The following is a 22,443-nucleotide window of genomic DNA, read 5'->3' as shown; positions in this document are numbered from 1 at the left end:
TTTAAAAATATTTTATTGATTTATTTTTAGATGGAAGGGAAGAGAGGGAAACATCAATGTGTGGTTGCCTCTTGTGCGCCCCCTACTGGGGACATGGTCTGCAACCCAGGCATGTGCCCTGACTGGAAATCAGATCAGCAACCCTTTGGTCCACAGCCCAGTGCTCAATCCACTGAGCCACACCAGCCAGGGCAAATTAGTTAACCTAACTGTTCACAAGGCAATACGTTTGGACTTCTTTCAATAGAAAGCCCCAAATAGGACTTTTGGAAAAATCAGGGGGCTTGCAGGGCAAAGAATGAACCTGTTTATTGAAATTCTAGGGTTCTCTGGAACTGCCTGAGGTACCCTAATAAAGGGGACTCCAGGCCCCACCATCCCTTCAATCCAGACAAGCTCTGCTTAGGGTACAAAGTAAATTGCCCACAGGCACTAGACAGGTAACAGGTAACAGAGGGAAGTCACTGAGCAGGAAATGCTTTCACCGGGAGGAAGGATCTCTATGGGCCAGAGAGCTGCTGTTGACCTCCTTGACTGTGGCCCCTGTTGCCAGATCTTGTATTTTGGAGGCCAGCAACCATTTTTGAACCTTGGCAATTTTTAAACCCTTATCAACTAATTTAAAAAATTGTTATCAATTAATTTTATTTTTTTTAAAAGGATTTAATTTTTTTTGAGAAAGCGGGGACAGGAGGGAGGAAAGCATCAATGTGTGGTTGCCTCTCACGTGCCCCCTATCAGGGACCTGGCCTGCAACCCAGGCATGTGCCCTGACTGGGAATAGAACCAGCAACCTTTCGGTTCCCAGGCCGGCACTCAGTCCAGAGCCACACCAGTCAGGGCTCAACTAGTTTAAAGAACATGCAGTTGAATGTGTGTCAATGGGCCATTTTTGGTCTGTGGCCTGGTGGGAAGATTTCAGTTCCCTTTGCAACGTTCCAGCCCCGTGATGGTTCAGCCCAGGCTTTAAACCCTGGGGCAGGGAACTCATCACCCTGCGAGTCAGTCTCTTACACGGAGTGGACTGCCCTGTCTGCCCCACGCGACTGGCTTTTGCCGGGCACCTGCTGGGCCCGCGCACGTCCCACAGTTGGGTCTGCCTGGGCAGTGGCGCACAGGGAGTGCGATCGGGTGGCCTGGCTCTGGGTGAAGCGTGTTGGATCCCAAGTGTTTCCTTGATGCCAGGCTCTTCCTCACGCTGTGCCAGGTGATGGCAGCAAACGTAGGAGCCTCAGGTTTTGAGACTTAATGACTTGAAATGAGTAACCTTTACTCCACATGCTATCACTGACCTTCCCCATGAACTGTCCGTGCCAGATGACTGAGCTAAGAAGTAGTGAGCACAGATTGCTTAGCCCCATGCTGGTCACTTCTAGCGCAGGAAGCCTTCCAGGAAGGCGGACCCGCCAGACCCCCGTGCTCCGGGAAGTGAGAGCGTACTCTGCAGGTGAACGAATACGGGGACCCCAGAGCTCGTCCTCCCACATGCAGACCTCCAGCTCGCCGAGCAAACGTGCTGGGGCCAAGGTCCTGGGGCAGGTTCCGCGTGTCCTGGACCTTGGGGTGAGGGCCCCTCCTTCAGATACCAGGGCGATTCTGCCCGAAGTGAAGACTTCCACATCTGCCGAGTGAAGCAGCTGTTCAAAGACCCGCACCCCAACAGCTTCAGCCCCGAAGCCGCCGCTAGTCCAGGTAGCCCAGCTTGGACGCAACAGGCAGGCTGAACAAACTCACAATTTATTGAAAACAGGTACCTTTCAATAGCTCTGATTAGAAAAACCAGATTAGAGATACCATTAGATTACTCAGGAAAACAATATGTACAAAAAGTCTCAGGACAGGGACGCTAAAACAACCTGAAAAGAATACAACTTAAACAGGACTGGATTACTAGAGTGGTCACGAAGCAAAATGATAGAGTACAGCAAAGAGCCACACAGGAGAAGCTGTGGGCCCTCAAGCCTGGGGCGGGAACACTCAGTTCCCGTGTTCTTGGACCACGTCCCATGATTCTTTGGAGCGGAGGCGCCGGCTGGCACGCAGGGATCTCAGTGCTGACTCCAAGGAACTAGTGCGTGCGCAGGGCGCGGGCCACACGCGTGGACCGAGGCCGCAGACCAGTCACACCCGCTCCCTCAGTGAAGCCCGTCGGAGAGAAGCGCACGCTGCAAGGTCTCCAGGCCTGGCGGGGGCCACCGGGCCATGGAGAGCCAGTCACACAAAATCCCAGACTAATCTAAGCCCTGCAAGCCCCTTATCCAGATTCCCGCTAACTAGAGAGGTAGAGGAGCGAGCCACGGAAACTGCCTCCACACCCATTTTTGGTCTTCGGTAAACAGACAGACACAGCACACTGTCCCCCACAGCAGCCTGAACAGGACGACAGGGCACAGCACGTGTGAGACTCCGCAGGAGGAGGGGTTGGGAGTGGGGGGAGGTGTGTTCCACTGTGGTCACTGCGGTGACAGGCCCTGACACGCGGTCCTGACCCCATCTGCCCGGTTCCTCCCTGCTTTCTGGAACTGACCCCTCACAGCCCCGAATGCTCAGTTCTCTGGGCCCAAACCTCCCACCCCAAGCACACAGAGAGCGGGAACGCCAGACACAGAGGGTTCTCCGACAGGGCAAGTAGTCAGTCTTTCCGAGAACACGAGGCTCTCCACGCTGTCTGCACTGTAGTCAGGGCAGGGCGGAGGAGGCGCAGTTGCAGGAGGAGGGAGGGAGCGGCTCTGAGAGCCAGAAGGACCGTTCGGCAGCGAGACTGCATACACGCAGCAGGCAGTGTCCATCACCTGGGTTGGGAGGTGCAAATAGCGGAACAGATGGGGGAACAGTGCCTCCCCATGTCCTGAGTTCTCTAAGAGGAGCACCACTCCTGCTCTGAACCTCACACTCAGAGAGACCATAAGCTTGAAGGGGAGAAGCTCCCAGAAGTGCCCACTGAAAATCCATCCTGTCGAGTTGGCTTCTTGGAACAGCAACCTCATTTGCGAGTCTGTATGCTGCTGCAGATCTGGGCGAGACGGCTCTAAGGAGAAAAGGAAACGGGTCGTTTGGAGATGGCGGCACTGGGCATGCACCACCAGATGGGGGGTGAGGCAGGTCTGAGGGACCTCAGCCCTCCATCCTCTGTTTGTTTCACAAGCTAACTCACCCTTCCGAATCTCCGTTTCTCATCTGAACAAAGGAGCAAAGCAACACCTCAAGTGAGAGACTGAAGGTGTGGGTGGGGAGAGGGATGCAGCAGGTCCAGCTGGGGTGGGAGTCGCCAGCTCTGGGTGGCTGGTGGTGCGTGTGATCTCAGTGCTGGGCCTGCGTTCAGTAGGACGTGTTTTGGAGAGTAGCCCGCCCCGCCCCCTCCCTCGGATGTGTCCTTCACAGGTGCCCCCCAAACATAGCATGTGTGCTCAAACTGCTCCCACCCCCAGCCAGGACCATGCAGAGTGGACCAGGGAGGCCCATCTGACCAAAGTGGAGCCAACTCCTTCCTCTTGAGAATGTAAACGAAGACAGGAAACTGGACGCTGGTGCTGGGCAATGCAGCAATAGCTACGGGGCTGGAAGTGTGGCTGCCCAGAGCCACCTGAGGACCAATGTTTAGGGTGAGCAGAACCAGCAGCCTCGAGGGGCAGTGCGTCTGCCGCGGCGAGGAGTGAAGTCTTGCTCGGGGCCTCGAGGGCAGAGGAGCTGGAGCACCACGGTGGCGCTCCGAAAGCTCCTGTGGCCCACGGTGCTGCCAGTCTCAGGCCTGGCTGCTCAGCGCTTTGACTCTGTGGATTCCTTGTAACCAGCACTGCCCCCTCCCCAATGCTGAACTGCGTGAGGGGGTTTCAGTTCCCGGAGGTCAACTGTGCCCTCCATACAGGCACCAACTAAACGCCTGGACAAGGCAGAGTTTCAATTCTGTTGCAGAACTTTGTGGCAGGCACTCTGGGATGGACCGAAACACAACATCAATTTAGGAACAGAATTGCTGCCAAGTAAGCAGGATAACAGCCAAAATCCCTTGAGGGAAAGAAGGCAACACAATGGTAAGGACAAAGCATTACTGGCCCAAACCTGAAAGACAATCCTAACACAGCCAACTGAGAAAGCTACGGCAGGCCGCCCAGGGGTGGAGGTGGGCGTGAGACTTACGGACAGCTGCTTTATGTTGCCCAGGGCCTCTGGGTCCAGCTGTGCGATATCGACCCTCTTCAAGTCACTGGCCAGCAGTCGCATGCTCTGTGTGGAGGGGAGAGGGGGTTAAACTGCATGTCCTTCGGGGCAGGAACCCCCACCCAGCAGCCCCGTGTGCCCCCAGGGGTCCCCTTCCTGTTTTGCAGGACATGGGAGGATGAGGAAGGCAGACAGGACACGGGCTGTCACCATGTCCCTAAGGATACAGTGATACCAGTGCCCATCACTGGGTCAGGGGCTGAACCACCCGGCACCAGGGCATGCCCCTTAGTGTCACAGTGCCCTGCACACCACATCTGAGAGAGGCTGCACCTGAGATAAAGCACCCTTTCCTGCCAGGAGGTGAGGTCAGCAACTTGCTCCACTCAGCCCAGAAAAACAGGGCTCAGCCTGCTTCAGAGCCCCTCGAAGTGAGACCAAGAGGAAGAGATGGCACACGCACCCTGGCAGTGCTCCCCCACCCCGCCCCCACCCCCTGGCTCCATGACCGCACACACCACATGGTGGTGTTAGAGCTAGCTGTGACCCCACCTGGACTGCCGGACTGTGTCCCAGGGGCGGGAGTGTCGCCCGCACCCTGGGCCTGCTGCAGGACAGGCCCCCTGATGTTAGCTGATGAGCGGAGGGACCCAGAGCTGGGCGAGGATGCTCCCAGCCCGGGACTCCACCTGGGGAGAGGAAACCGGGTTCTGGGTCCCACACAAGTGTGCAGGTTGGGGTCCGTGCAGCCACGAGAACTGGGGAAGAGTGGTGGGTGGCAGGCCAGGGAGGGCAATGCTGGCCACGAGGCGCACCGGGCCTGGCTTCCCTCTGAAACGCTTACCTCTCCGCCTCCCACTGGCACAGTGAGGAAAACCTCTTTGCTGTCGGCTAGAGGGCTGCCGTTCACCGAGACATTGTAAATCCGCTCTCTGGCTGCCGGAGTGCGCAGGCCCGGGGTCTTGAAGACGCTACAAAGTGGGAAAATCTCTGTGAAGACGGCTCGGCAGATTGCATGACACCAGGCACCCTGAGCCCTTCCAAACCCCATCTGGCCTCAAGCTGCAGTTTTCAAATCACATATTTCTAAGGCCAGTTCTAAATTTAGGGGAAAAAATCTTTTTAAGCAGTAATGACTAAACACAGCTGGAGAAAGGAGACTGTAATTATCAAACATACATCTAGCAAAAGTCAATTCTTATTCATATAAGTTTTAGGTCCAAGGCTCCATATGAATGCCTGCCACCCAGCCATCCATCCATCCATCCAGAAATAAACTATGGTTAATGTATTTCCAAGTACAGCTAAGTGCTTCTATCAAGAGGTATTTTCCAGGGTCAAAGGAGGATTCAGAGATTACATCCTTATATTAATCCCCAAACTAACTTTCTCAAGACAGTTAAAATGCTGCTTGCTACCTATTTTCCCTGAAATGTCCCTTGCTGTATGTCCATGTGAAAAACACAAAGTTAACGAGTAGGAATTAAAAGCAGAAGGTAAGTCTTCCTCACTCCCCCCACCCCAGCGATAACCACCTCAGTTCCTTCTGCATCCCTCCAGAACTGTTCCATGTATAAAAACGCAAATGGGACCATTAGGGACACGCTGTGTGGCAGCTGCTCGGAGATGCTTGGAGCCCTGAAGCGGCCCCTCCCCGCATCAGCACACGCAGATCTACTTTTTAAACGTCTGCACAGCGTTTTCTGTTGAGCGGACCAGCCCTAGAGGAGGGATAACGCCTGCTGCCAGAACACCCTTGTTTACGCTGGTCTCCCAAAAGAGGGCACCAACTTTCCTCAAGGGAATAGAATGCCTACCTATTTAAAAAAATAAAACTTTTGATTAGAATCAGAAGAGACCAAAAGTCCGTGGAGGCCGCCTAGTCGCCCAAGACACTGTTCTCTGTCTCTCATCAGATAAGGGATCGTTTGGTTGCTGACCACAGCTGACCCCCGCACTCGAGGGCGAGGCATGGCAAACGCATCAGGAAGCTCCGAGTCAACCTCCTCTGAGAAGGCGGCCCAGGCCAAGGAGTCAGGAGTTACTGCCTTAAACACCCTGCTTTTCTTTTTTTTTTTTAAATATATTTTTTAAAGATTTTATTTATTTATTTTTAGAGAGGGAAGGGGGAGAGAGAGAGAGAGAGAGAGAGAGAGAGATATCAATGTGCGGTTGCTGGGGGTTCTGGCCTGCAACCCAGGAATCTACCCTGGCTGGGAATCGAACCTGGGACACTTTGGTTCCCAGCCCGCACTCAATCCACTGAGCTACGCCAGCCAGGGCTAACACCCTGCTTTTCTGACATTAAATGCTGGACTCCCACCCAAACCCAAGCCCGGCTCTCAGTACGCACCGTGAGTCAAATCTGGGCGTCAGGCCCGGAGTGGGTTTCACCAGAGACAGCTCCATCCGGCCCACAGCCGGGGTGACAGTGTTACAACTGCTTGACCTGCAGGTAAGAAACGGCTATGAGGTGCGGCCACTCGGGTGAAACAGCAGTGGCAGGGGCAAGTCACCCTTGGAGAGCACTGACCTTGTCAGACACTGTCCTGAGCACCCACATGGTAACATTTCAAGAAACTAACTATCGATAAGTGACGGTGGCTTTGTGACTGGCCACGGGGTAGCTCTGCACATGCACTGTCAGGCAGCTAAACAAAATAATGCGCAACGCCTACCATGTTTCTGGGCCCTATTCTCCCTGTTCGCGTCGACAAAAGTGGGGGAGGATGGAGAACGTGGGCAGCAGAACTGGAGCAGGTGCTGGGTCAGGTCATGTCTAGAGGGGCCCTCCGTTCCGACACTCAAGGACCGGCTGGCTTTAGTCTTCTGGGACACGAGGTGCAGAAGCCCTCACCCCCTAGTTCTGCACAATGAACGTGGCTCTAAAACCAACAACACAGCTGAATCTGGAAAACCCGTTACCTTTTGCTTTTGCCTTTCCCTTGTATGGACTGGGTTCTCTTCCTGGATGGAGGACACCTTTTGACCTGAAGTCACAAGCAAATGAAAGGAGGTTACAAAAAAAAGCCTTTCCTGCAAAGGGGAAGGATAAGGGAAAGGAGGGCCGCTCTGGAAAAGAAAACTAATTAAGAAGGTCTATCTCGCAGACTTATTTAACTCAGAACATAGTTAATCAACTACGGCTTGGTCTCCAAAATAGAGGATTTGGCCCAAATCCCCTCATTAAGGATAAAGGTTTTGTGAACTGACTGCAGCACGGCTGGTTAGCCCCCTGCCCCCACCAGCCCCCTGCCCCCGTTACACAGTGTGCCACGGCAGAGGTCCCTCTGGGTGTCCCAGGGGCCCAGTACAAGGCCCTCCTCAGTCCTCGCCCCTCCTGAGTCCTCAAAGGCGCCTGCCAGGAGTCACTCCTTATCTTCTGATGATTCTTCCCCCTCACCTTCCAAGCCTGACCCACCTCCCCTGCTCCTGTGCCCTCCCTCTGCTGTCTGCCTCACCCCCTCTCCACGGACCTCGTCGACTCCCCCCCACCGCCCCATGGGACGACCAGCCAAAGGCCTGGGAGTCAGCGTGGCTCTCGACCTCCTCCTCCCTGAGCTCCCGCTGCGAGTTCTGTCCAGGCTGCGTGTCCTGGAGAAGTGCTGGACACTCAGCACACCAGACGACTGACACAAGCACTGCTCCTGTTCACCCGAACCCTGCACCGCTCTTCCTCCTGGGCCCCACGGGCCCCGGGGCGGCAGCTGCCTGAGCGAGGAACCACGTCGTCATCTCGGGTTCCTCTCCTTGACTCCGCCAATCCGGCCCACTCTCCCTTTTAAATCTCACTCAACACCTTTTCTTTCCATGGGGTCAGAGCCTCAGTTCAAGACTTGCAACAGCCTCCCCACTGGTTTCCTTCTCTCCAGTGTGTCCCCTCTCCCGTTTGTCCTGAGCACTGGTCTGAAATGACAGTTTGGTTGTGTCGCTTCCTGTTACCTACCTGACGAAACTGAACGCCCACGCCAGGTGCACAAGGCCAGTCATCCGGCCCCACCCCACCCACGCTGCTCTCGGAGCTTATGCCCCAGCCGCTCCACGCTGCTTCCCGAGCCTTAGTGGCACTGCCACGCCTCCTCTGGGAACTCCCTTCCCTTTCTTTTCCAGCTAATGAAATCTCACTAACCTCAAAGGCCTGGTTGTGTCTTAAGGGGGTAGGCAAGACTTGACAGCTTCCTGTTCCACGTTTACGCACTCTGTGCATATCTCTACGATTGCTGTTATTAGCCACTTAAGCGGGATCGTCTCTATTACACCTCGAACTCTGGGAGGGGCAACACTGTATTTTAAGAATTCCTGTATTTCCCCGTCTGCCAGCCCACAGCCCTAAATCTGAGTTCCTACTTACTTTGGCAGTTTGAAGTTTCTTATTTTTTTTCTCTTCCTCTTCTTCTTCCTCTATCATTTCATCCACTTGCATCGCCTTTCGTGCTACAAGAAACAGTTTCACAGAGTGATATTTCTCACGGGAATAAACTCTCATGCATTCACATTTCCTATAGGAAAGAACACTGATGCAACCTTAGGCTGTAAGCAAGAAATAGACCCGATATAAAGATGACTTTTTAAAAAAAGAGGGTCTAGATTAAGGAAACTAACCGAGAGGTTAAGAAGCCCCTACAATGCCCTGTGTGGTCAGCCCAGCGCCCTGGCCCTTCCACAAACTAGGCTTCATGACTCCAGGTGGCGCCTCAGTTTCCTCCTCTATAAAAGGGAGGGGTCACTGTATCCGGATGTTATGAGACCTGGAGTGTGTGCTCCCTAAGGACAGGGTCTTTGCTGTTTCTATTCCCATCTCCCAAACCCTAGCACTGTCCTGATGAATGGTTAAGTGTTTGTGGAATGAATGAATGAATGTGAAGCCCTTTGGACAGTACTGGACACGTGTTATAATAAATACCATCATTTGTTATAATATTACCTATGTAGATGCCACAGGGAAACTTAGAAAGTGTCTCACTGCTAAATATGCACAGCCAGGAGCTAGGCAATCAGAGCAGGGATTCCATAAAGGAAATTCTGCACTTCACCTCAGGGGGAGCGAGAAATCAGACTAAGTGACTTTTCAAACAACTTTTACTGTTGCTTCACACTGGTTCTGGTGTGTTCAGTTCCCAGGAGTGAAATGAGAAGACACCCCTACACCCAAGTTAGCAAAACTGATGCAACCCAAACGAGAAACTGATATTACCTAAACGTAGGAATAACCCAAAGGGACCTAACAGATTATAATTATGTGGCTGACAAACTCTAGGAACAGCCAAATCCATGCACATCATAACCTCCAGCAGGCAGAACTGGAATACAACACTTGGAAAGCGAAAATTTCACCATGCATTCCTCCCGCCACAAAGCAATTCTGACGGAAGCCACATTGGCATGAGAACTGGACAGTGGTTCTGGCCCTGCCCAGTTGAGAAAGCGCCCGCGTGGGCAGCCCAGAAATCCATGGCGAGACAGCCTCACTCCCAGGAGCTGGCTGCACCGAACCGCCAAAGCGCAACCACAGTGACCTCAAGTCCGTAACAGAGCGCATCCTGGCCTGGTGCCACGCTCACTAATCACAACCCGGCTCCCCACAAACCCGCCCTGTAAGACAGTGTTTCTCAGTGTGGGGCATATGTGTGCGAGACTCATCGACATGGTGGGTGACTGAATGCAGCAACATGGAGTCAACATGCAGAGAAAGTCCTTTTACAGCCCTCTCTCGGCCCTTCTGATCAGGGGTCGCAGCTGGTATGGCCCTGTCTAGCGACAGCCCCGGAGACCTCGCCAACCTCTCCAACTCAGGGGAAGCGAGCAGACTGCACGTTCCGTTCGCAGCGCAGCTTTTGTTTTCCTCCTTTCGCCTTTGCTCGCACGTCTGCCTGCAGAGTCTGGTTAGCATTGGTCTTGCATGCAATTAATTGAATGCAGTGCCCCAAATCAAATGTTTCAATTTATAAGCCTGAAGGCTATACACTCAGGGATCACTTCTATAGTTTGTTATGAGCCCGAGGACCAGACACTAAGGGGAGAGGCTCCCACACTGAGGCCCCCCGCAGCGGCCAGCCAGCGCCCCTGGGCCTCGGCTCCCCGAGTTCGACAGGGGACTCTGAGAAGCACTCACTTCTGGCAGATTTCAGGGGTGTCTGAATAGCTTCTGTTGTTAGTTTGTTTATTTCTCTGATGTCCAGGTCAGCCTGTGGAAAACACAGCCAGAAAACCAGGCACATTCCATCAAATATGAGCAACAACATATTAAGATGAAAAACAATTACTCTTAAAAACATATTATTTGATACATACAGATCATTAATTACAACACAATGTAATAACCTCCCATAAACCCACCAAACAACCCAGGACCCAAAACTCCACCACCAACATGCTCCTCCTATGTATTTCCCTCATCCCGTTTCCCTGTGTCCCCCCCCTGCGAAGGCGGCCCAGTCCCGTCATTCTCCAGGTAACCACTCTCATCCCATTCGCTCGCAAGTGCCGGTGTGGATGTGCACATGCACATTTCCTCACAAATATGTGCTTGAATACTATTTTGTTTGGTTTTGTCTCGAACCACTGTCTGTGCTGGTAGTTAATCTGTTTTCACTACTATAAAGATCCCACTGTGTGACTATATCACACTAGATTTGTCCAACCTCCTGTCTAGGCTTTTGCCATTACAAACACTACTTTGAACTGTCCCACAGATATGTCCGAGTTTCCTCTTGGCTACCATACTTGACAACCAACATAGCCCTGGCTGATGTGGCTCAGTGGACCAAATGCCGGCCTGAGAATCAAAGGGTCGCTGGTTCAATTCCCAGTCAGGGCACATGCCTGGGTTGCGGGCCAGGTTCCCAGTAGGGGCGCATGAGAGGTAACCACACATTGATGTTTCTGTCCCTCTCTTTCTGCTTCCCTCCCCTTTCTAAAAATAAAATAAAATCTTTAAAACAAAAAACAACTAACCAACGTAGTTCCAATAGGACAAGTCACTCACCGTTGCTGCCTCTTCCAGGGCCTGCTTGCTTCCTCCAAGGGCTTTAAAAAGATCATTTTGTCCAGTTACTATGAGATTGCAATGCTAAATCACCTTCCCATGACCAGATTAAGCCCTTGGTCCAACACTGAAGGACCTTCATAACCTAGTCTGATCTTTCTCTGAGCTTGACTCACACCCTTCATGACCGAGTCTACGTTCTACCACACCAAGAAGTTCCTGTTATTTCCCAAGTGTGCCACTGTCTTTTGTGACTCAGTACTCTGGTATTTACTATCTTTTCTGCCCCCCATATTCCTCTGCATCCAACAAATTTCTAATTCATCCTTCAAAACAGCTCAAACCCTAAACTCTGTCTTTTACAGCAGATTGCTGCAAAGCGCTGTCAGCTGCCCCCCTCCCCCTCCCCAACGGCTATGCAAAGCCATGTGCACGTCCACCCCATCCTGAACGGGATTCCTTGAGGACGGAATTAATATCCATAGGTTCCGGCAAAACAGCACACACAGTAGGCATGCAGCAAGTGTGTTCTGAGTGAAGGAGTCCAAGCGAGGTTAGACATACACTAGAGCGTTACATTAGGTCTTCCTGCAGAAACTCAGTTTTCTGCACGAGAGTTGAGCACTCAGGCTTTGGAACCAGAAGACGCCTGCATTCAGATAGACTCTGCCCCTCACTAGCTCGTGAGAGCCTGGACAAAGTAGCCAACCTTTCTGTGCTTTAATCTTGCCAACTATACGATGGGGACAATATTAATAGTACATTTGTTATGAGGATAAAATTAGTTAATATAGCGAGTCCTTGAATAACGTAGTTTCATTCAACATCATGTCATTGTAAGGTTGATGAGAAAAATCCGTCAGTTCCCGGTGGGGTCACTCTGTGTGGGGTTTGCATGTTCTCCCCATGTCTGTGTGGGTTTTCCCCAGAAACTCCGGTTCCCCCACCCTCCAAAGTTGTGCGTGTGAGGTGAGCTGATGTGTGCCAACTGCCCCAGTCAGAGTGAGCATGGGGGTGTATGACAGGAGGGTGCTCTGGATGGAAGGGCGTCCCGTCCAGGGTTGGCTCCTGCCTTGTGCCCAAGGGGCTCTGGTCACCTGGGACCCTGAGCTGGAATGGGTTGGAAAATATTAATTCTCTCATGTTGACTCATCTTTCTTAAATGTAGGTATAGCTCTCACTTCAATGTTTAATAGTAGAGGTGTTTTGGGTCTTTATTTAGAAATTTGGCGATTTTTTATGACCAGAAATAAATACATTGTAGGAATTTAGCCCTCATTTATATCAATTAGCCTATGGAAAACTGGCTCGTTATACGTCTTTTCACTTAAAGTCTCAGTTTCCAGGAACCTATCGAGTACATTAAGAGAGGACTTGCTGTCTGGCATAGGAAGCACCGCAGAAATGTGCTTACTGACTGCTACTCTGCTCTGTCTCTTTTGCAATCCTTATAACTTTATTTCTATAATCATGTGCGAATTTTTTAAATGATCCCTCCCCACTAACTTGTAAGTTCCTGATTGCAAGTACAATGTGTGTTTCATTCCCCAGTGCGTCATCAGCACTAGCCCTGGGACTGATACGTGCTCAATGAATATTTGTAGAAATGTACAAATAAATACATTAATAAATAAAAGGGCAAGCCAAAAGAATCATTAAATGTCTACTCTTTGAGGAGTCCATGCATTTCCATCCCAGAAGGAGGCTACATACTGGGTAGCTGTTAATAAAAAGTAAGGGTAACCCAGCAGAAAGGGCAACCTCTTGCATTTCCTTGGAGATTTAACAAGGGGGTGGGGTACAGGCTGGGATTTTTCTCTGGCCAGGAAAACTCCTGGGTCCTTGCATTTCACAATTTGATTTGCACTTTTTTAAGTTGGCAGGTCTCATAAGCAGCCTATCCTTTCTTCTGCGCTCTGGTAACGAGCCAAGGTATTCACTCATTCAATTTATAAATGGTTGGATAAAATATCAAAAAGAGATTATTTCCTGACACGTGAAATTTACGTCAAACTTATTATTTCAGTGTGTCCGTACATTTCATTGGAATACAGCCATGCCCACTCATTACAACTGGTTTGGAACTCCAACAGCAGGGGTGAATAGTTGGGCAGATAACCTTCTGGCTCAAAAGGCCTAAGATACTTCCTATCTGGTCTTGTAGAGAAAACATTTGATTACCCACAGGAGTAGATGACCGTAAGTGCTAAGGAGATTTTTTAAAAGGCAGGGAGGGAAGTGAGATGGGCAGTGGCCGGAAGCGTTAAGTCTGCTATCTCTAATGGTGATCTCGGGAGACCCAACTAAGGGGAAGGCTGTCACCGTAACCACAGCGGGGGCTCCAGGGCTAAGCCCGGGGAAACTCGAGCAGCGCTTACCGAAGTAGTCGAGCCAGTTCATCTCGCGCAGCGCCTTGGGGAGCCGCAGGATCTCAATGTTGTACATGTTGTCTAGCTCCTTAATGAGGTTCAGCTTGTCCGACTGAATTTGCTTGGATCGTATTTGCACTGAGATAGGGCAAAGTCGACAGAACACGGGTCACCCGGTGGGTGGACAGAGCCTGGATCCGCGCTGCCCAAGCACTCCGCCAACACCCCGCGATCGGCCCAGGTAGCCGCGACAACCCGGGCGCGGCCCCTTACCTTCGCGATCGAAGTCCTTAAGAAAGGAGGCGAGCTTCCGGCTCCGTAACGAATTGGCCTTGGTCACCCCACTGCTGCCCTTCCTAGCCGGAGCCATGGCGCTTCGGTGGAGGCTGCGGGGAGCGGGGGGCCAAGCCACAGGGGTTAGAAGCGGAAACGGGGAAGGAAAAGTAGGGGGCAACGTAGAGGAGGGAGAGGGCGAAGGGGCGCCCCAAAGGGTTCGTGGAGGGGGGCTGACCTTCAAGGCCTGGGCGTAAAGAAGTTGTGCGGAACGTACCTGCGGGTCCCAAAGCAAAGGCTGAAAAAAACCTCGCCGCTCTAGCCGGGAGAAAGCGGCTCAGCGGCTAACAGGACGCGCTGCCGCTCGCACAAAATTCAAACTGCCACAGGCTGACGAATGAGAAGTCGCCATCTTACAAGGAGGGTTCACAGTATCCAATCACAAGGAAGCTCCGCGTCAGGCCTCCAGCTCACACGTCGGACTACAGTACCCAGAAAGCATTGCGGCTACGACACATTTTCGCGACTTAACTGCGTGGGGGGCCAGGCTTACACGGATACGGGCGCAGGCTGGCGGCTCTGGCGGCTTCTCGATCTTGGATGGCCTTAAGCCTTAGGTTTTCCCGCTGGTTTAAGGGATGCGGCCGGCAGTCTCAAGGAGAGGAACACAAGATTCCGGCTCCTGAAACGTAGGTTTGGCGCGGGGGAGACTGGGCTTGAACCCAGGAATCCGCAGTTTGCAGCAGGAGACTGCCCGAGGCCCACAAGGGCCTCCCCCTGGGGATAGTCGGGAAACCCTTCCCGAGGTGCGAGACGCGAGCTCGGACTTCCGAGATCTCTTATAAAGGTAAGACAGCGCCTCGAGCCGGGCGCTCCTATGGGAGGGGCTAGACAGCCCTACCTTGCAAACCCTCGTTTAGCTGAAACTCATCTGAGAACGGAAATAACTCCCACCCTCGACCCGGTACTTCCCTACCGACTTAGGACGCGAATGCTGTTTGTTTATCTTCTTTCTGTTTCTCTCTCCCTCCCCGCCACCAGAAGATGACTCAGGACCGGCCTTTGCTTGCGGTGCAGGAGGCCCTGAAGAAGTGCTTCCCGGTGGTGGAGGAGCAGCAGGGCCTGTGGCAGGGCGCTCTGACGGACTGCCAGCCCCTCCTGGCCTCCCTCAGCAATCTGGCAGAGCAGCTGCAGGCGGCGCAGGGTGTGCGGTTTGAGGAGGTGCCGTCGCTTCGGGCCTTCCCAGATTTAAAAGAGCGGCTGAGGCGCAAGCAGCTGGAGGCTGGTGACACCATCCTGGACAAGCTAGTGGAGAGGCTGTAAGAGACTCCATGGCTTCCTTTCTTGGCAGAAAGATTTTAAAACCCGGTGTCCTCTAAGTAGCTAGGATCAGTCAGAACAGGGTTTTTACTTGAGACCATGGGATTTGGAGGTGTCTCAACCTTCCCTTCATTGCATCTGTTGGCAGTGGGACCTCTGTCAAAAAACCATTTTCTGGCATTTCCTTTGTCAAAGGCTGGGCATGGCAGTGGTGGGGTTAGTAGAAGTTTAAAAAGTAAGACAGAAGCAGTGAAGAGTGCTTATTATTCTCTACAGTTTTCTTGGATAAAATGCAATGAGGAATTACAGTTTACTGTTGAACGACACAGGGGTCAGTGATGACCTCCAGTGCAGTGGAAATCTACATATAACCGCAGTTGGCGCTCCCAGTACACCGATTGCCAATCGTGAGTTAACCCTTAACAATGCAAAATCTGTGTATAAGTGGACCTGTGCAATTAAAGCCCACATTTAAGGGTCGGCTGTAAACTGTAAACTTGGTGGAAGTCAGAGCTAAATGTTTTATATACATTATTGCATAGAATCTTTTCAACACCTCTGTGGTTTAATCTCACGTAATCCCATTGTGCAGGTGAGGAAACTGAGGCTCAAGTTGATTGCCTCGCTGGTCTCACAGCTAGTAAATAGCAAAGCTGAGATCCTAGCCCAAGTGTGCCTGACACCAAGACCAGAGCTCTCACGCACCATTTTGCCCTGCTGCACATGGTGTCCCTGGGCCCAGGAGTAGCAGGCACATCTGTTGGCCCTTATTCGGCCTAATGTTAGACTCCCTACTACAGAGTTACAGGTTATGAGGATAGAGAAAAGGCAGAACGCATGTGACCTTTCCTTGACCAGAACAAAAGAAGGTTCTAATGTATTGGGTTATGTGCCATAGACTAACACGAAACTCAAAAATGGGGACCTTCTTTGTGTTTGGTTGTACAGAATACATTTGTTAAGCACCAATGGGATGCCAAGCACAAGGTGCTGGGAATACAAATGGTGAACCAGAGTTAGTTCCTTAGCTGAGCAGAAGATATAGTCAATTAAATTGTGTGGATAGTGGGCTGTTATTTTGAGTCTATTTTTAAGTTGTGGGTCAGGGTCAAACATTTTTTTAAAAGATTTTATTTATTTATTTTTAGAGAGAGAGGAAGAAAAGGAGAAAGAGAGGGAGAGAAACATCAATGTGTGGTTGCCTCTTGCGCCCCACTACTGGGGACCTGGCCTGCAACCCAAATATGTGCCCTGACTGGGAATTGAACCAGTGACACTTTGGTTCGAGGGCCCATGCTCAATCCACTGAGCTACACCAGCCAGGAGGATCAAACATTTTTGAAAGCTATAATTGTAAGCCAAGGAGTGCCTTGCCCCTTGGGAAATTGTAACCTTTGTCTTAGTGGCTGGGCCCCTCGGAGTCACCCATGGAATAATAACAATATTTACTACGAGCTGGGAACTTCTCTAAGCAGTTTCTATGCGTTGTTGCATTTTATCTTCACAGTCACCGTCTGTATTCATTCACCAAGTGTTTGTTTTTCTCTGTGCCAGTCTCAATGTTCTAGGTACTTGGCTGTGTAGTGAGCACAACAGACTGGTTTTGTGTGCAATGGAGAATAAGTAACTTTCCTAAGTGCACAGGGGCCTGTGTGTACCAGGAACCCAAACTTTTCTGTTCAGAAACGTCCCAGGGTGGGGCTAGGTGGCATGCAGGTAGTACGGATTTGATGCGTCAGTTTCCTCTTACTCCCTTCTCACATATGTGTGGGGGACTCTGTGAGCAGTTACTTTTCTTGTACAGCCTTACGGCAGCCCCAGACAGGCCGCTTGGTCTTTACTTCCTTTGGCATCTGGGCTACTGATACAGCTTTAATTCTTGAGCCACCCCTACCTCCAAGGCACCGTCACCAGTCTCCTTAGATGAATGGGTGTCATTTGGAGGCAGTTTTTCCATTGGGACATTTGGCAGTATCTGGAGACATTATTGATTGTCACACTTGGAGAGGATGGGGACATGGTTTGGTTCTGTCATCTAGTGGGTAGGGGCCAGGGATGCTGCTAAGCGCAGGGCAGCCTCCCCCACAGAGGGTCACACGGTCGGAAGTGTCAGTGTGCCAGGGTGAGGAACCTGCCTGAGGTCTTTCTCATGATAATGCCTAATATCAGGCCCTTTCCCCCAGAGCTGCCCTCCTCAAGGTGCGAGACACCGTCAGCAACCACGTGGAACAAGTGCTTCAGATCTACGAAAAGCACGCAGACGCCATCGGCATCGACGCTGTCCTGCAGGCTTCCGTTGTGAGCCCCTCTGTGGCTGAGATGCTGGAGTGGTTGCAGGATATCGAGAGACATTATCGAAGTTCATATCCTTTGCGCAAGTGCCAGACAGTCAGTGTCCAGAGCTGTTCCAGGAAGTCTTTCAGTTTCAGTTTTCACAGGATCACAAAATTGTGTAGTATGGGTCCGCTCTCTTTGGCTTCTGAACTTGGGTTCTTCCTACAGTTATTCCTCAACTCATTTATTGAGTGGCTACTACCTGCCAGACATTGGTCTAGTGGCTGGGAGATAGGCCATAGAAAAGGAATGCATACAGAATGCCAGGTGGTGGTGAGTGCTCTGGAGAAGAATAAGGCAGGGGGGGTGAGGGGTGAGGGTGGGGTTGTGATCTTAAATAGGCCTCACAGAGAAAGTGATACTTGAGAAAAGACATCAAGTGCAAAGGCCCTGAGGTGAGCGCATGCCTGATGTGTTCTGGAAATAGTGAGGAGGCCAGTGTGGCCAGAGCAGAGTAAAGAGGGGAGGCCTAACAGGAGGCGGGGTCAGAGATAAGACAACGTTGTTGGGCCCTGAGGGCTTGGAAAGGATTTTGGCTTTACTCTGAGTGAGATGGAAAGCTATTAGAAGTTTATAATGTAATCAAAGTGATGGGTTTAATGGAACTACCCTGGCTTTATCTTTTTTTTTAGTCCTCACCCAAGGACATGCATATTGACTTTAGAGAAGGGGGAAGGGAGCAAGAGAGGGAGGGAGATATCAGTGTGTGAGACACATTGATTAGTGCTGGTTGCTCCAGCTGCTTCTCGTATGTGCCCCAACTGGGACCAAACCCACAACCTCGATATGAGCCTAAAGCTGGGAATCTAACCCACGATTGTCCAGGTTACAGGAGGACACCTAACCAACCGGGCCACGCCGGCCAGGCTTGCCCTGGCTTTGCTCTGAAGAAAGACAGACTTTGGGTGGTGCGGCGCATGGGTGGAAGGGCAGAGATCATGTAGTTCTGGCCTTTGTCTCTCAATTCTTGCCTGATACCCGCGTCTGCCCACTGGCTTAAGTTTCTACCTTCACTTGAGGAACTCCCAAATGCAGCCTTTATTCTTGTCTCTCATCTTGATTCTCAGTTTCTGGTACATGCCTCCAACTGGATTGCTCACGCAGCTGTGGGCTCAGATTTAGACCTGACGCATCTACCTAGCAGCGCTCACCCTCAACCCCTTTCCCTTTAGCTGTAGAGTCAGCCCTGTGTAGTCACCCTGTCTGGAGATATAAGCCGTGTCTTTCCCTTTCTCTCTGTTTCCTTTCTGAATTGCAACAGCAGCAGTGGCAGCGGCCGTGTGGGCAGTAGGAGCTGTGGCTGCAGCTGACATTGCTGAGCGCTTATTCTGTGCCAGGTACTTTCTGAGCGTGTTCACACGGTCACCTGGCCAGTCCTTTGATTCTGTTTCCCTATTATGTTTTGTATGTTCCTTCTCTGTCCCCACTGCCTCTTCCATAGTTTCTTCCTGCTCGCTCACTTGTTCTTTTATTTTTTTAAAGATTTTATTTATTTATTTTTAGAGAGAAGGGAGGGGAAGGCGAAAGAGAGGGAAACATCAATGTGTGGTTGCTCCTCTACTGGGGACTTGGCCTGCAACCCAGGCATGTGCCCTGACTGGGAATCGAATGGCACCTCTTTGGTTCACATGCTGCCACTCAGTCCACTGAGCCACACCAGCCAGGGCTCACTTGTACTTTCAATCACATGCAGCCTCTTGGCAGTTTTCTTTGTCTCTAGCTTCTTTGCCTGTAAGCCAGCCCCAGTGAGTGACCTCACCCTATATTTTTTCGGGTTGAGTTCTGATCCTGTTGCTTGTATAGAAGTTTTCAGTAGCTTCTTTTGGGAGGAGGGTGAAATGCAGAATCCGCATGCTGGGCTGCAGGGCTCTTTGTGTTCCAGCTCTGCCTGCCTCCTCAGCCGCCTTTCCTCCTGCCCTACACGTTGTGCCATGCCGGCCACTCTGGAAGTGTCCGTGCCCTTGAACCCGTTCCAGGCTTCCACACTCCCATGCCTTTGCTCATGCTTTTCCGACCAGCCGGAGTCTTCCTGCTACCTTCTAAACTGGGTGAACTCATCCTCGAACTTCCACTGAGTTTTATCTTGTACGTCACTTAGGTTCTTTCTTTTCAGTTTCTGGTTTTCCTCACCTCACCACGGTGAGGCCCTGCATGGCGGGTGTGACGTTCCATTCCTCTGTCCCTGCAGTACCAGGCCACACAGGTGAAGAGTTGCTGGGGAAAGACAGGCAGAAAATTTCAACCTGGAACATTTCATGGTGGCTGCACCTTCACTTTCATGCTCCCCGTGGCTCTCTCCAGGGTTTGTTTCTTTGTGTTTCTTTCCCTTCGACACATTTATTTATTGATTTATTTTGAGCATTCCTTAACTTCCAGGAAGGTACCTGAGGAGGAAATACCTCCTGTCCTCAATCCACTGGGGAGACTTGGCAAACATCCGAGCTTTGCCCAAGGCCTGGGACCGAATTTCGGAAGACGAACACCAAGACCTGGTGCAAGGTGCTGGTTTTCACTTGCCCCTTCGTGTCTTCCCCTCCTCCCCTCCCCTGCTGCCTCCCTGCTTCGGAAGCATCATGGGGCAGCCCTCACGGTGCCTCCGTGTCTGCCACCCGTCTGATGTGTTGTGTTCTCCGGAGAGGTGTGGGGTCACAGTTGCTCTCTTCCTGTTCCAGATGTCCTGCTGAGCGTGTCCTTCTTCCTGGGAGAGTAAGGAAGCTGTGCGTTCTTCGGGAGACTGGGAGTGCGCAGCTGAAGACCAACAGAGTTGAACTCCGGTATTTCTGAAGACATGCGAATGTCGCCACTGGACATACCCGAAAAATGGTCCAGGGCCCGAGGACCGGCTCCTGGGAGAATTGTGCCAGGTGTTTCTGACGTTGGGGCTTCTCCCTGCTGGGTCACGGCTGAGGGGACTTGGGCCATCCCTCGCTCTTCCTGGGGCCCAGGGGAGTGTGGGCGGAGACCAAGCATGCAGGGAAGGCGGTGCCAAACACCAGGGCCAGGCTGGGAGCAACAGCCACAACGTGGTGGGTAGGGAAGGAAAGGGCAGGTCAGAGAGTGGCACCACCCTCGGCGTCACCCAAAGCTCTGAGCCTGGTTGACACCAAGTCCTGGTTTTGTGTGTGCATGTCAATAACCTATTCCTTGAAGAACGAGAAAGTGACCAATGTTTTAAAGGAACAAGGGTGATGTTGACAGAAAACAGTAATTGTTTTCCAGTTGCAGTAGCTCCCTATTGTCAAGCCCACTTCAGTTCCCAGAGCCCACCGCCAGGGGGAGGCGGTGCGGCATGGCCGGTTCTGAAGGCTTTGCTTGGAAGGTGTTCCCTGTTGCTCCCGCTGTCTGAGAGTAAGTGACTGGGGACAGTGGGACCCCTGAAATGGCAGGGGTTTTATGACCAGTGCTGGCAACTGACTTGCCACATTCCTCTGATCCTGGGAGTAGCTGCAGGGGTGGAGCGGCCCAGCCCAGAGCCAGGTGGTGGGGCTGTGTGATGTGCTCTAGGGACCGAGAGGAAGGAGAGCCCTGGAGAGGGTTATACTGCAACTGGGGGAACTATTCAAACCAGTATTTCTCAAGCTTTAATGCACAGTATAAACCCCCGGTGTCTTGTTAAAATTTAGATTCTGATTCTGTAGTTCTGGGGTGGGGCTCCAGATTCTGTATTTCTGACGAGGCTCCAGGTGAAGGTGACGCCCACGATCCAGGGGCCAGACTGATGGAAGAGGTTCAGGCTGCGTCACAGTGACGAGAGTGTTGTGTCCGAGGTAAACACAGGTGCCGTGGGCGAAGAGAGATGAGGACCAGGCGCTGGTGACAGTGCTTCACGGTGACATGTCCGGTCGGCCCGAGGCTGAGTTTCCTTGGTGCTGGGAGACCGGTGCAGGGCATTCCACGCGAGGGGGCTGTCTCGGCAGAGTTTGCTGCGCTCCAGGCGTGGTGCTTGTTGCTTTACACAAAATTCAAGGGGTGTAAGAGCGTATTCATCGAAAAGTCTCCCTCCCCCCAGTTACTCAGTTCCCTTTCCCAGAGGTAACCAGTTCTTGATGTTTCTGACGTTTCCTTCCCAAAACGTTCTTTGCCTGTGTCAGTGCAGTGCCAGGTAACCTGCAAGGTCGCCTGCGTGGTCCCCAGCCATCTCACACCGGGGCACATCTCTTCCCCTTCAGCGCGGGCGGCACTTGCAGACGTGCTCAGGGAGTAGAACCCTGCGCAAGTGGCGGGCGGCCACTTCCGGAACTAGCCTGGGGAAAGAACTGCAGCTTCTGTCTTGGGCGTGGTCGCTCACTCGCTCACTCACCCTGGGGGCAGCCAGCTGTGAGGTGGGGGGCAGCCCTGTGGAGAGCTCCTGAGGGACCCGTGCCTACCGGCAACCACCTGAGTGCGCCTGGATGCAGATCGCCTCTCCCCCAGCTGAGACTTCAGGTGAGACCACAGCCCCAGCTGATAGCTGGACTACAGCCTTGTGAGGACCTACGCCAGAGGCAGCCAGCTAAGCTGTGCCCGGATCCCTGACACAGATGATAAATGTTTTTAAGTCATTCAGTTTGGGGGTAATTTGATCCACGGCAATTGATAACTAATGCAACAAGCAAATATGTTTTTGTGTATTCCCCATAATTTTATGTAACTAGTAGGATACTATATCCCCAGTTTTTACCCTGTTTTTTCCTATTTACCACGTCTTGGAGATCGTTCTGTGTAAATACATAAAGAGCTGCCTCAACTTTTCCTAAACCAGTTGCAGAGTTTTCTGTTGTGTGGGCACGCCGTGCTGTGTGTCATAGCCCCTTCCCGAGGGACGTGTAGGCTGTCTCCGCAGTCTTGGCGTCTGTCTGTCAGGTGTCGGGGCCCTCCCCCTGCTCCCACCCCTGCTCCCCTGCGACGCCGTTCTTCAGTGAGCTGGTCCCGTCCCACCCTCTCAGACTGAGCTAAAAAAAAAAGAAAAAACAACTTATATGGGTATTTCTATTGGAATCATATTAAACTTAGAAACTAATTCAG

The 22,443-nt window shown here is 51.9% G+C and overlaps 2 protein-coding genes across 5 annotated transcripts; one reads left to right on the top strand and one right to left on the bottom strand.

Moving 5' to 3' along the window:
- Positions 1 to 1,721: 1,721 nt before the first annotated feature.
- On the bottom strand, positions 1,722 to 14,942 carry CDCA8 (cell division cycle associated 8). 2 transcript variants are annotated; one of them, XM_028511896.2, is made up of 11 exons: positions 14,063 to 14,942; positions 13,786 to 13,898; positions 13,522 to 13,650; positions 11,144 to 11,184; positions 10,271 to 10,343; positions 8,510 to 8,592; positions 7,084 to 7,148; positions 6,512 to 6,607; positions 5,003 to 5,129; positions 4,138 to 4,224; positions 1,722 to 3,028 (listed from the first exon to the last, which is right to left on the bottom strand). In XM_028511896.2, the coding sequence occupies exons 2-11, from the start codon at positions 13,880 to 13,882 to the stop codon at positions 2,984 to 2,986; spliced, it is 843 nt and encodes a 280-aa protein (XP_028367697.1). In that variant the 5' UTR covers positions 13,883 to 13,898; positions 14,063 to 14,942; the 3' UTR covers positions 1,722 to 2,983. The 2 variants fall into 2 exon arrangements, with proteins under 2 accessions (XP_028367697.1, XP_035881688.1); XM_036025795.1 differs by having other exon boundaries at positions 13,786 to 13,909; positions 14,064 to 14,215.
- C5H1orf109 (chromosome 5 C1orf109 homolog) lies at positions 14,490 to 22,176 on the top strand. 3 transcript variants are annotated; one of them, XM_036025796.1, is made up of 5 exons: positions 14,490 to 14,632; positions 14,827 to 15,104; positions 17,289 to 17,468; positions 19,816 to 19,938; positions 20,112 to 22,176. In XM_036025796.1, exons 2-5 carry the CDS (start codon positions 14,830 to 14,832, stop codon positions 20,221 to 20,223), a joined length of 690 nt encoding a protein of 229 aa, XP_035881689.1. In that variant the 5' UTR covers positions 14,490 to 14,632; positions 14,827 to 14,829; the 3' UTR covers positions 20,224 to 22,176. The 3 variants fall into 3 exon arrangements, with proteins under 3 accessions (XP_035881689.1, XP_035881691.1, XP_035881690.1); XM_036025798.1 differs by having other exon boundaries at positions 17,289 to 17,469; positions 19,821 to 19,938; XM_036025797.1 differs by having other exon boundaries at positions 14,514 to 14,632; positions 14,830 to 15,104.
- Positions 22,177 to 22,443: the final 267 nt, after the last annotated feature.

Source organism: Phyllostomus discolor, chromosome 5 (genome assembly GCF_004126475.2).
Source record: "Phyllostomus discolor isolate MPI-MPIP mPhyDis1 chromosome 5, mPhyDis1.pri.v3, whole genome shotgun sequence".
NCBI lineage: Eukaryota > Metazoa > Chordata > Mammalia > Chiroptera > Phyllostomidae > Phyllostomus > Phyllostomus discolor.
The sequence above is the reverse complement of the archived record's forward strand: the minus strand, read 5'-3'. Positions and strand labels throughout refer to the sequence as shown.